Raw genomic sequence first — 14,306 nt, forward strand, 5'->3', positions numbered from 1 at the left:
ATTATTATTATTTTTTTTTTACCAGAGACCATTCATTAACTCGAATGAGGTGATCAATGTTTATAGTGGAGATGAGTGCAAACTCCTCTTTTCAAATTTGTAGATCTTTCATTTTAATTGTTTATGCGTTCTTTTTTCCATTCCCCTCCAGTTTATGATTGCTCTTCATGCAACTAGGCTTTTCAAGTAAGTTCTTTGGGTTGATGATAAGAACTAGTGTGGCAAATAAATCAATTCCACGGATGACCTGTCGCAATACAGGCTCACATCACTGCCAAGCCATTCCATTTAGGCACCATTGCGTGCAGAGAAAATCACCCATCATCAATATCATCATCGCTGCATGGGAGTCGAGTGAAATTTTCATCAGCTCTTATTTGATGACTTTGAGGATAAACTGCTCACTCACTCCGTCAGACCAGGGTCATAATGATACTCACCTGACAGTGGAGATACTAATTACTTTCATCCTCAAATGACTAAAAGGCAGTGCCTCAACTCGATGAAAGAATTTTTAAAAGTTTTAAAAAAGTGTCATACTGCCATCAAAGCGATCTTATACAAAGGGTATCTTAGGGCAAGGACTTTGTTTTTGCTCTATCACAGATATACCACTCTTTAACATATGAATATATATGTATGTATTTACCCAACTATTTTCATCTCAAAGCTTTCCACCAACTCTTCAAAAGGACAACATTTGTGCAATCTTTTGGTTGGTTGATGCTCTGTAACAATTAATACATCACTGCACTTGATGCAGTTGATATAACACAGAGTGATATCGATGATCCCTACATCGACCCTAAGGTAACTGCTGCACAGGCATGCGTAATGATCTAAAGATAGCCTTTACCGACTGTATATGTGCATTTAAGTGGTCAATGCTTTACTATCATTGATACATTGGATCTGATAATCTATAAGCATTAAGCATTAGATATATATGTTTCATTAAAATACCAAAAACAGGCTAAATACGTGTATGAACTTTATATGCTTGATCAAATAAACACCATCCATTGTTTCTTGGGTTCATTGTGCGGTAATCAAAGCCATGTTACACAGATATTTCATTGGTGTTTGTAGGATTATGGCAGACTTTTTAGTGTCCATCATGAAATAATTTTAGCATATTTTAGTGTCATCATTGATAAGGCTGTGGGTTTTTGAGCAGGGTAGTGCATATTTCTCTTGCACAGGACATTTTGATTGCAATGCCCCTCTTTATAGGCAGGTGTGTAAATGGATACTTAGCTGTGCTGGGAGAGTATAATGGCAGGACCCTCTGAGAGAGCAGTATGCTATTAAACACTGAAGAGGCTATCCTTGGCACCCTGGGTAAATAAGACCATATATGATTACAGCTTGTTCAATTTCAAAAATACAAGAGAGATAGATTTCCCTTTACTAAATGCCTTTGGCCCGATGCAAGCATGCAATAAAAGAAAAGAAACAAACACACACACACACACACACACGCACACACACACGCACACACACACACACACACACACACACACACACACACACACACGCACATACACACACACACACACACACACACACACACACACTCACACATACCAGATATTACTGAATGAAAGACCAGAGGACTGGTTGGTTACTTTAGGTACGTCGGTACACTGTTGTGAGTGCAAATATGAATACCTAAAAATTGGTCTGAAATACCTTAGGGCAATAAATTTTATGTATTAAGTTCAAGTCCAAGGGCAAATCTATGAACTAAGGTCAAATACAATATTGGTTTACCTCTCTCTATATATGATCTCTCTCTCTCTCTTTTCTTCTATGAATCGTTAGATAGCCTTTCATACATCCACAATCAAAGTTTTAGAGCTGTTTGTAACTGCTCAGGGATATTGTTATTTGTGTTCTTTCATGATGTTGGTTAAGAAGCATGACCTTGCACATCTGTAGTATACCAGCACACGAGTATCACATGTACTGCAATCGGTGGGTTAAAAATGGCTAGAAAAGGCACATGACAGGGATCAGGTCACCTAATACATAATTTATACCATTTAAATCTACCAGTGGCCCATATTCTGAAATTTATCTGTATGGGTATAAATAAAGATACTGGTGGATGGGATGTAAGAATGCAATAGTATTTACATTAAAAGAGAAAATATGTTTTAGAAATGAAAGAGGCTAAAAGAAATACTGTTGTAACATGGCCCATTGTCCAATCATGAAATTTCTTTGCAGTTGCGTGGCTGCAATCTCAAATCTTAACTGTAATTATAATTTGTATAATGATTATTATCATTGGATATTGGTTCATGAATTAGATGATATGATGAATGTACCAATCTGCCACATTTTGAATGTTATCCTTTTAATCCTACTCAATGCCATCCAATCTATGGATTCCCATATAATCAAAAGTATAAATCTTTAGCAGAAAACCTCATTCTAACCAAGTGCTGGTAAAGTATGGTAGGTTGTGTAATCTCTCTTAACCCGTTAAGGATGGACTGAATTTCCTATAACACGCATTTCCCACAGAGACCTGCCAGAGTATACTCTGGACTTGTCTTCAACATGTTAAAGGGATGGTACAGTATTGGTGGAGATGAGAATTGGGCTTTTAACTTTCTGCGAGATGCCAAGAAAACACTTATGAAATAGTACAGAGCATAACATTTTAGGAGGAATCCAAAGTTTATTAAATGAAAATCGGGTTTAGAATAACTGAAACATCCAAAAACAAAGTAAAACAAAGCGATCGTAATAAAGTGTGGGTCCCACACTTTGTGAGAATCGCTCTGTTTTGGATATCTCAGCCATTTCAAAACCAATTTTCATCAAATAAACGTTGAATTACTCATGGAATTACATGCTCTTTCATATTTGATATAAGGTTTCTCATTATCTCAACAAAAAATGTTAGAAACCTGAAATTAGGTCTCAACCAAAACTAAACGATCCCTTTAAAATAACTATATAAGGCATGTTCATTTGATTCTGTTTAGAGAATCCTTCAATTAAAACTTAGAATTATGTAAGATGTCACTTGAGTCCATTTGGTCATTTTGAATCTGCTTTATGCCGTGTTAGTGTATGGATCCAAGTGTACTCTGCTTTTTTGTTTTCTGTCGCGTCACATAGCTATCAGCCCTACTTCTTCAGTGGGTTTATTATCTGGAAGAGTTATCACGTATACAGGCAAAGCACTGCATTTCTATAAAATTTTTTATTTTATGCACAATCATTACTAAGTCAAAACCAGCCTCAGATTTTTTGTACTTATGATGCTTGTGTAAGAGTTCATTTTAGTTTCAATGGAAAGTCATATGACATGCACCTCTTCCGTACCTTTGAAAAGTTCTTTCGACCCCGACAGTGGCAAGAATTTCAAACAGTTGGCCACAATCCGTTGTGCATCAATGTCATTGCCATTCTACATGCTTAATTGCACTTCACGAGCAATTGCTACAGATGCTCTGAAGTAGTGAAAAGCAATCTGGTAAAAGGGGGCATGAAACTGAAATTCAAGTCACATAGTATTCAAAGACGTGGACATGCAAGGGTGTTATTTACTTTGTACTTCACTTGAGTTAACATTCAATTTGGTCCATGATTTGTATTCATCATAGGGTCTTGAAAATGGAGCAGTCCAGTACTGAAAACATGAAGCTTAGAGAAAGATCAGTCTCTCATGAACAATTATGCCCCAAACTATCAACTTTGTGATTAGATATTCCATGCCAGTTACTGACAGGCAAGCACGATGGCTGCTGTTTTTATTGTGAATACAAAAATGAGTGATAAATTTGGTACACTTTTTATCATCTTTAAGCTTTTTTTCAGGCACTGTTCAGGGAATGGTAAAGACATTGGTATTCAGAACAATAAATATGGACTCTGATGTCTGAATATTTTTGTTCCCTGTTAATTGCACCCAATTTTCTTTTAAGTATGTTCATATTAGCCACATGTTCTCACAGACGTGCCAGATATTATGAGAACAAATGATGCATTGGTTGTGGCATTAGAGGCAAGCTATTTTTTCTGACTGGTGATAGACATGCTGTTGGTAGACATACTGGTGGTAGACAAATATAATATAAAAAGGTGAAATCCTTCAACTGAGTAGTGCTGAAGCAGACAGACAAAATCAACAGTTCTAGACAGTCAAAGTCTCGCTGCATGTATCTCGACACAAGTTTGCAACAGAACGCGCCAACATGCTTGCGTAAAAAGCCGCTAATGACAGACACTGCTATGCACTGCTGAAGTGCTTGTCAAATATGTGCTTCTATAGTCTGACAGAGCCAATGCACAAAAGCATTTGACGTTGAAGTGTAGCAGTGCCCTGACAGTTAATTTTGTGTCATTAAAAAACGTTGTTCTAATAATGTCTCAGATTATGAGTATATGAAGGTCTTTATAAAAAGAAATAATGATGAGAAAAATATTCCAAAGCATTTAAATGTGTATGCATCTTGAATTAAGACTAGCCGACAGAAACTGTAGATTGCCGTTTATCACACAGGTTGGATATTTTCATGTGGATCATTCCCTGGATCATTCAAGCTTGTCATAATCCACTGTATGCATTTATGTGTGAAGTATGCATATATATTTGCTATGGTTTGGCCAGCTGTAGCTACATACCATACCCTTACCTGATTGGCCAAGTGCAGGCTCAGACGCGCGATGCATTCCTTGATGTTGTGTGACAAGATGCAATGTCCGTAGCGTGCACCCAGCATTCATGTTCAGCTGTGATGAGCGAATGCATATATGAGGAAAACACAGATTTTACGTGAAAATGAACTCTGTATGCTCAGGATATGGAATCAATTTCTGTAAATTATGGAGGAAACTGTCAAATAGTGAGGAGCACATTATGGGTACCTCTTACAAAATCATGGGTGCTCTTCCAAGATAATTTTCATGGTATTGATACACTTTAATAAGTGACATGAAGCACTGCTCCACCACATTTTTGTATTTCACCATGGGAGCTTGGTGACAAAATTGGAAAGAAGTATATAGTTTAGGGGACAGTTAACTACTCATATTGACTTTTTTCGGGGAGGGGGGGGGGAGGGGGGGGGGGATAACGTTTGTGGAATAAATGTCAGTGTGGACGCGAACGATGAACGAAACAAGCCTGCTGTTGTTTACCCCAACTTATGTATGACAGGAAAGGAGGGGGCCGGTGTCTTTGCATTGCCAATCAAGCACTTGATTCTCTTGGGGAAAGCTTTTTTTTCAATATTGGAAAAGTTTGTTTGTCCAGAGCATCAAAAGGTCAGGGCAAGCTGTGTTCCAGGAAGAAGAGTTTCCATATGGCCTTTTCTTGAGAGCCCGCACAGATGATGTAAGACACATGCATGTAGTAGCAATTGGAAGGCATGAACTTCTTCCCAATTCCCAAAGAGTAACTCATTTAGGAGGACAGTACGACGAAACTCAAGTGAGGCTGACAGCTCAGGTGGGCTGTGTCATCAAAATCTAATTTGCAACATTTCTGTCTGAAAGTAGAAAATAATTTCTCAGCATGTTGGTCCATCGCATACATTTTTTTCAAAGTCAATGTCATGTGAAGTTACAAGAATAAGACTGTCATTGTCTTGAACAGTGTGCCAAGTGGAGTCTTCTCTGCTTCTCAAACATCACAGTGATGTGTTGCTGTTTTTTTCAAGAAATATGCTGGAAGTTTAAAGAAAATTAATTTTCCAATTTCAGATTTCTCGATAGTGACCTATTTGTACACACCATCGACTAGCAATTTTCCCAAGAGAGCAAATTAGTATTTGAGGCAGTCGACAATGATACGCCAGAAAGAAATTGCTTTTATCTGGAATTTGTCATTGGTGATCAACCAAACAGATCCTTCTACTTGAAGACTCACTTAATAGATAGAGAGTTACTCTAATAACTGATGCGTGTCTTACACACACTTCCCAGTGGTTACTGAGGCATTTTCCTTTCATGAATTACTGATCAAAAACCTGATGGAAAATGAGATGACTCAAGTTTGAATGGCCGTAGCTCAATGGCTTCATATGCCTGATGGATGTATAATTTATTTCGCAGTGTCAGATCCAACCAGATTCATCTACACTTTGGATCAAGCCTCCTCCATCCCTGAATCTGTCATGCTTTTCTGTTGTCGTTGTTTTGTTTTGTTTTGTTTTTCAGAGAGGGTTATGCTTCTAGAAGTGTAAACATTTGACACATATTTGTTTTGGAAATATTGCTCTATTAAAAATGACTACTACTAGAATAAAAACCTCTTAAAATACTGCAAATGAATGTCATTTGTACTGTTCTCATTTGTAAACATACTTTGAAGCCAAATCCGATATTTTGTATCATTCCTGTGCCGGTTATGTTTCCCTCAATGGTATGGTGACTTGTTTGTTTCTTACATTTGTTTTTGTAGTTACCCTGTTCCATTTATGATTCTATTTTTCATCCTTTACCCCTTCCTCAAGATTTCACAAAGTTTTGTAATTTGTCCTTTTCATACAACTGTATTTGTCACTATGTGACAAATTAAAAATGCACAGTACAGCATCTGTTGGCACATAACTACATTAAAAAAAATATATTGCGGGGTTCTGTGTTCTCTTGTTGTATGGGAGAATGAGGCCACATTACTGACATTTCACTCCCTCTATGTAGATGGATTTTTCAATAATTGTGGTGCATCATCACATGACCCAAATAAAGTTGAAAATCATATAAGGAAGAAAAATGCAGGTAAATCCAATTTGGCAGTAAAGCCTCTGCAGGTTTTTTTTTTTTCAACTTCTGATTCCCCCCCCCCCCCCCCCCCCCCCCCTTGTAATGAGGTAGGGAAAATTATGCATAAATTCTAAGCTTATCATCTTGCTAATTCACATTTGTCAAAAAAACCAAACTATTGTTTCCCCAACATTATAAGGCTTTCAGTGATGATGCATCATAATTAGAGAGTGAAATATGGCCAGATATTAGTCTTTCTAGGAAAACATCATGATGCTGATGAGACTCAGTGTATTCTTTTTTTTTTAGCATTTTTAGTTTTCATTGTGAGAACATCCTGCCAAACGGTATATGTTTGACATGAATCAGAAGCAGGGAATTCTAATTTCCTGTAAGTTTTTATTTGTTTGTTTGTTTGTATTGGTTTTTGTTTTTGTTTTTGTTTTTCTAATGCGAGACTGTGGAGTGAAAGGGATACTTAATTTTCAGAGGTGGGACAAATATGATCTTAGTCCAAGCAGTCATCGAAGCATATTTTATCTGCAGAACATCATGAAATCCTTCTCAGTCAAAATCAGCTACACTCACCCTTACTAATGTATGTAAGGGCAAATGTAACAATGTTTTTCGCTAATCTAAGAATTTGTGGTAAAGTTGTTCACAATATGACAGAATTTGCTATGAATACCTTCAAATTTGAAAACCACAGGAAATTGTTACACCCTCGCCCTCATCTCTGCTTTCCCTTGTGTAAATAACTTGATTGATTGATTGATAACATGATGAAGTCATGAAATTGTAGCATGTCCAAAAACCTCATTCAGTTTTGGTACTTGACTTTGTCATGGTAGAATTAATTACTGGAGGAAGATAAAATGAACAGAGACACCAGGATGGGAATCAATCAATGTCTAAATAGATTAAGTCATCATGCAATGCAAGAATGTATGAAGGAAAAGGTGTAATAACATGAAAATACTTCTTTTTTTCATCTGGTTAATGCCATATTTAGGACTCATAATTGAAGTAACTGTGTGGTTTTATTTGTAACATTTCATAGATTACATCAGATATTATATCAAAAATTTGGTAGCATTCCAAAGGACCCTACTAGCATAGCTGCAGACTGGCCGTACACATGAAATATGCACTTCAAGAATTCATACGTTTAACAATATAGCCTGGAGTACTGTTCTTCTTTTATGTTGAAATTGAGGCTACCATAAATCATAACCCGTCTTGGTGGTACCATTGCAATGTGCAATATGTTAGCTTTTTGTGGTTGGTAAAATGCCTCAGGCTGATGCATCTTTTGTGTCTAAATTTTCCTATGCATCAATAAAATGTTTAAAGATACTGATAAGAGTATCTCGTGATGCTGAGGGTACAGCTGCTCTTCGTAGCAAGTGGTATTGACATAAGAGGTGAGACCACAAGCAGATGTTGAAAAAACAAAATGTTTTTATTTGTTTAGTTTTGCATACACATACACACATGCACACACACACACACACACACACACACGCTTGCTTTATGTAAACATATAAAGAGTATGAACGCAAAAGGAATTAACTGCAATCTTGTCAATGCGACATGTTTTCAGTTAAACCTTTTAAAAAATGGAATGTTTATAATTATGTCTTCTAGAATGTTCCATGTTTTGTAACAAGTGAGGTACCATTGAAAAGGTTCAGATTTTGTTCTATCTGATGATGAACTTACTTTGAATTGTTCGAAAATGGTGTTTAACCTGTTTTGCAATGAACCTTTTCATATATTTTTGTGTATACAATAACTTTTTTTACGATATCATTCATAATACATCTTTTCTTTAAGGTTTGCCTAGTTGAATGCACTGTTTGTGTGAGCTTTACATTCTTGTACATGTCCTTTTGTTCTTCATGAAATTATACTGCTTTTGTATGATTTACCAATGTGAAATATGAAATGAATCATACAAAAATACACATGTTCATATGAACTTGCCGAGGGTATCAATTTCATTGACTTTTGCACAGCTTCAATATAGTTGTGATTTTCTGCTGACAATATCATGGCTACGAAAGAAGAAGTGTTGTTATATATCAGATAGGTTGATGTATAGAATGTTCAGCAATTGACTTGACACAGCATTCGCGTTGATCAGTATGTACGAGTCACTTCAAATCTTAGCTTTTTAAAAGAAAATATGTGACAGTGCACCTCAAAACGAACATAAAGTCGCACACACTGATTTTGCGCGAGGACTGAAAATAAGTGAAATGGGTCAACCTAGCCGAACTTGACTTTTTCATACTTTCTGAAAGAGTGGGTCTTCTTTTACATTATGCTAAAATTTGGTATCATAAAACGGGCAGGAAAGTGTGTTTTTTTAGCAGTTTATCTGGAACATTCTTGGTAGAATAGTGTGATTAGGTGTGTCTTTAGAATCCCTTTTTCATTTCTGAAAAATCTTGTCCACACTCTTCACTTTCAACTCTAATAACTTTTGAAAAGATAGTGCTACTGCTTTGAAAGTTGTCATTAATTATGGACTGAATGTGTTAATGAGGCATGCTTAATTTCAGTTTAATCTGATAATCCCTTCATTGTTGTTACTCTGGTGGTTTACTTCCTGTTTTTTGTCCCATTCATCGCGCAGCCAGCACGGTTTGGTAAAGATTAAGCGCTTGAATAGACATTGTACTTTAGGGCCTCTTTTCTCAGTTCACACTTTCCTGAGCTTGTGCTTTCTTTCCAATATTTAGATAGGTTAGGAGAGTCCATCTGATTTGAGCTTTACATCATTTTAAAGCTTAAAGTCTGCTCTTTCATAATATGGTCTTAACTAAAAATTCATGTCTGGCGACTTTTTGTTTGTTTTGAGGTGCACGGTCACATATAGTGTATAGAGGCCAAATGCATTTAAGATAACTTTGTCATTCCAAACAAGTATCTTTAAATGATGTAATTTCTTTATGAGAAGGATGGTATTTTATAGATTAATTCACACCATTCCCTTGGAGTTTGCATTTTTTTCTGTGCAAGCTTATCATCTGAATTTTAAGGTACATGCTGGGCACAAACTATGTGGGCCCTTCCTCACTGATAAGTCATCACTCATTCTGTTGCTGGTAGACACATTGCCTGAAGATTGCTTCTTTTATGCTAGATACTGCTGCGGTGATAAATTTCTCCCACAAATTGCTGAACACTGTAAAGTGAATCGGCTCAAATGGACAGTATCGCTGTAATCAATCAACAGGTTGTTATTGTTGTACATACTCTCAGAATCTGCATCCATTTATGTATTGGAAAACCTGGAAGAATCTCATTTGACATTCTAGGCAGCTTACTCTATAGTTACATTCAGACGGTGATCCTTGTCTGGAGGATAAGCTGTAACTTCGAGGATAAGTTCTATGGGGCGCCAAGTGTCGCGCAGTCGATTTCATGACAAAATGATTGATTTGGTAACAAAATCAATCATGCAACACTTGGTGCCCCATATAACTTATGCTCAAAGTTAGCTCATCTTTGTATTATGGATCATTTTCTGAATGTAACCAATGTGATGGAAAGGAGACAAAATCTGACAATCTTGCTAAGAATGAATACCAGCTGATGAGGGAAGATTTCTGCTTTGTGGTTTTGAGCTGCCAGATGCATCCTAACAATTTTCAGCCCATCAAGTTCACACAGGATGTACAAGTTGTGTCCTCTTTGATGCACATTTGTAGGATTAAGCCTGGATTCCAATCCTTTCTCCTCATGCACACATATTATGAACCAAGGGCCCCATTTCACAGAAGATGTTAGGATAGCAACTCTTGGTTAGAATGGCAATGTCCCATAGCAACCGCCAATAAGGAAGCAGGTTTCTTTTTGTTACCATGGCAATTGTCATTCTAGCCAGAGTTGCTACCATAGCAACTTGTTATGAAATAGGGCCCTGCTGATGTCATGCTATCTCTCTGTATCTCTTCATCCCCTTCCTATCCATCTTTTCATCTTTCTATTTTCTCTAAGTCCACTACTTTATGTTTGTTTTATATTTTTCACCTCTTTCCACACATTTTCTGCATTTTTTCTTTTCATGTGCTCAGACATATGTCCTTCACCCTCCCTGGTTTTCTCTAAAATGCTTCTTCCCTCCCAGCTTGTGAATTATACCCACTCTGTCTTCTTGTAAGCTTTATCCCAGTTAATTCTTGCCACCCTCACACTCTCTGCATGTGCTTCTCTTTTCCCCCTCCTCCTTTCAAATCGCAGACATTCAGGAGCCGAAACAAGGACCAGCCATAACTGCTATGCCTGCCCGACTTCTCTCCTTCTTCTTCTTGTTCACATTTTGTGGTTAAAAGTGAAGCATCTGATTAGCATCTCGTGCATCGTGAGTCACAAGCGAGCTTGTGAGGCATTCACCCGAGAAGGCGAGAATGTCACTCCCCGAACCTGCAAGATGTTTTGAGATGGTTGACATTTTGTGACAGTGTTCGGGGTGATGGGGGGGGGGGGAGAGGGAAGAGGAAGACTGTAGCATTGAGCAACATGTTTACTCTGCCAGCTGTGGAGACTTTAAGAAATTGATGTCGTTGGATTCACTGTCTTGACATCCACTTTATTTTTTATTTTGCTGTTTGTTCCTTCCACATTTTTTTTCCAACCAAAGCTTTAAATGTATCTATCTTGCATCTTGCAAGTTCACTATACATTTAATCATTTCTTGAAGTTTTTAGATGCAAAGACTAATATATCCATTTTTATCAACATGAGATATTCAAGATTGAATGTGCATAACACTGAAGAAAATAATGTATTTGATATGTGATAATTTTTTGTGTGATAATTCTGTAATTCACGTTTATGCTGACAAAATTTGCTTAACCCGTTGAGCTCGGTTTGATATTGCTACAACATGCATTTCCCATAGATGCTTGGCCAAGTATACTCGGGACTTGTCCTAACGGGTTAATCCATAGACTAAATCTGAATTACTTGTGTTCATACACACACATGCATAATATGGAAAATGCAATCTGTAAAACATTTTATCACATAAGTCAGCATTTGTAAGTTACACATTTTTTTTTGTAAAGGCAATGTGAAGTTGTCCTGTTTTTTTATCCCATTAACTAAAGTTTATCTTACAGATGATGCTGGGTTTTTTTTCTTTTGCTCATAAAGGCTCGACATTAGCAAAGCATACATTGTGCCGACTGGAATTTAGACAAAAAAGAAAGAGAAAAAGGAAAGAAGTAATATGTGATCCCATGTACAAAGTACTCTCTCTGTGCTCTAGAGTACTACTGATGTACTGTATAGATACTTTGAACAAGAACAAAATAAAGGGAATCCTGACCTTTTATTTATACTGACATGCAAGAAACAAAAAATTCCCAAAAGATTATCTCTGCAAAATTAGATGAAGCATGCACAAATTCAGATCCCTGCTTGTAGGATAAGCTTGCTTAGCTAGAAGGGTTTAGAAAACAAGATGGGTTTTGAATGAACAGCTGGGAGTAACAATGTTGTTGCAAATGTTGCTCTTTCTCTGTCAGGAGAAGATGTGAACACATTGAGTAAGATATGTTGAAATTAGCTTCTTATGCCATTATTTGTGGATGGATCCATTTTTTCAGCTGATTCTACAAAGTACAGAGTTTCCGTCTCATTGATGCATGTTTTATTCATATCACTAATGCTGGCATCTTGTGTTGCTATACTGACAGTGGGTGAGACAACCTTTAACACCATAATAAATGTGTCAAGTAACACTGGCCAGGCAATCACAACACATACTTAGATTTGCTGTGATGGAGGCTGGGGGGGGGGGGGGGGGGGGGGGTGGTGGTAGGTGGGGTCTTCTCGGGGATTGGAAGAAGCTCTTGGAATATATGAATACAAGCTTGCCCTGTTTGCACGCCTCCCCCTCACTGTTGGCAAGCCACTCATACTTTCCATTAAACATCCATTAATTTAATGTTCTCTTGACACAGTGTCCATTACTCATTGGCTGGTGATCATCTTGATTGATTGGGACTGATCCATCACATCATACTCCTTTGATCATGTGCTCATCTTTTGACAACCCCAGGCCATTTACACATGAGCTTGGTGGCTCCTGACACTAATCATTACCTGACAACCCATCACTTCTAATATCTCTATTACCTTCACATTATTTGATTGCTTCAGGGAATGTACATGTGGCCATTCCATAAGCTAACAACCTTTGGATATTGTCAGTATTACTGTCTTTTATGGTGTCTTTCTCTGTTTCTTTTTGTTTTTCTTTTTTGCTCTTCCAGACACACAGACCAAAGGGAGCAGATCCTACCACAAGAGGGCAGAGAGTACATCTGCAATTATGGGACACAGCAGGTCAAGAAAGGTGAGTTATTCCTGGACACTCTTCTGTGGAGACTATACAGAAACATAAAATGTTAACCTGAAAGTGTTAAATATGATCAGTGGCTGATCCAGAGAGGGGTGCTGCGGGCATGCCCACCCCCCTTTATCTTTTGGTAAACCAAAAGCAATATAAAGAAAAAAAAATGAAATGAAACTCAGAAGTAGCACCAGAAATATTTTTTGAACCCCCCCCCCCCCCCCCCCCCCCCCCCCGGGAATTCCTGGATCCACCCCTGATAATTTCAGTATTGGTAATTCTTTTTCAATAGTCAAATGTGTCAGATATTAGGATTGCTCACTAATAATAATAATGATAACAATAATGATGATTATCTATATATGCTGTATCCACAAAAGTGCTCAAAGCACTTAGAAGTGAAAATGGAAAATGATACAAACGGGGACAGTGTACAACAAACAAGCAATGTGTAACAAAACAGAAAACTTTTATGCGAGTTGTGATTTTAGTTTCACTGTAGATACATCAAAAACCTCCTCCAAATTTTATTGTCCAAGAATGGAAATTCATTTTGCCCAATTGATCGTGGGCCCGGTAGCCACTGAGCAGCGCCAGATCGATGTTGCTCTAACCTTTTCAACTGTTGAACGGCAAACAAGGTAGCAGCAACTCCCACCTTTTAACGTCTTTTGGTATGACGCGGCCGGGGTATGAACCCACGACCTCCCGATTGTGAGGGCAGCCGCTCTACTCACTGATTTAGAATGAGCTGAATAGTTATCCATTATTACTTTACCATTATCATCATTATCATCATCGTCATCATCATCCTCATCTGGTATGACATCACAGACTTTGCATCATGACCCCATGATCTTATATACCTACTACACCATCTCCAGTGAAACTAATATCACTGATCTGGTGGTTTAATGCACATCTAGAGGTGTCTTTTGTTTTTAGAAGGATTTTCAAATTACACAGCTCAGTATGACTTGTGTCTTACTCAATTTTGAACAGAGAACTGTCCAAATGAAGCATTTTCTTAATGTAAACACCACACTGACACTTTGTTTTTGGGATACTTACTTTGATTCTGCAGAAGAAGTAGTGGTTTGTGTATTTATCTCATGCAAAAATTAAAATCAACACGTTGTTCTGAGCAACTTGCAACTGATTGCTGTTGTAGTGTTACTTACACTTTTTATTTTCAGTGTATGCTTTT

General features: G+C 37.4%; 1 protein-coding gene across 1 annotated transcript in view; it reads left to right on the forward strand.

Moving 5' to 3' along the window:
- LOC139743333 (ras-related protein Rab-27A-like) overlaps positions 1-14,306 on the forward strand; it is a 116,093-nt gene that overhangs the window by 54,048 nt on the left and 47,739 nt on the right. The window contains exon 3 of the mRNA XM_071653824.1: positions 13,020-13,102. Within this exon, the coding sequence (XP_071509925.1) occupies positions 13,020-13,102 (83 nt within the window). The remainder of the gene's footprint in view (positions 1-13,019; positions 13,103-14,306) is intronic.

This window comes from Diadema antillarum, unplaced genomic scaffold, assembly GCF_040938485.1.
Source record: "Diadema antillarum isolate AM-2024a unplaced genomic scaffold, OU_Dant_1.0 seq00001069_RagTag, whole genome shotgun sequence".
In the NCBI taxonomy this organism is placed as follows: Eukaryota; Metazoa; Echinodermata; class Echinoidea; order Diadematoida; family Diadematidae; genus Diadema; species Diadema antillarum.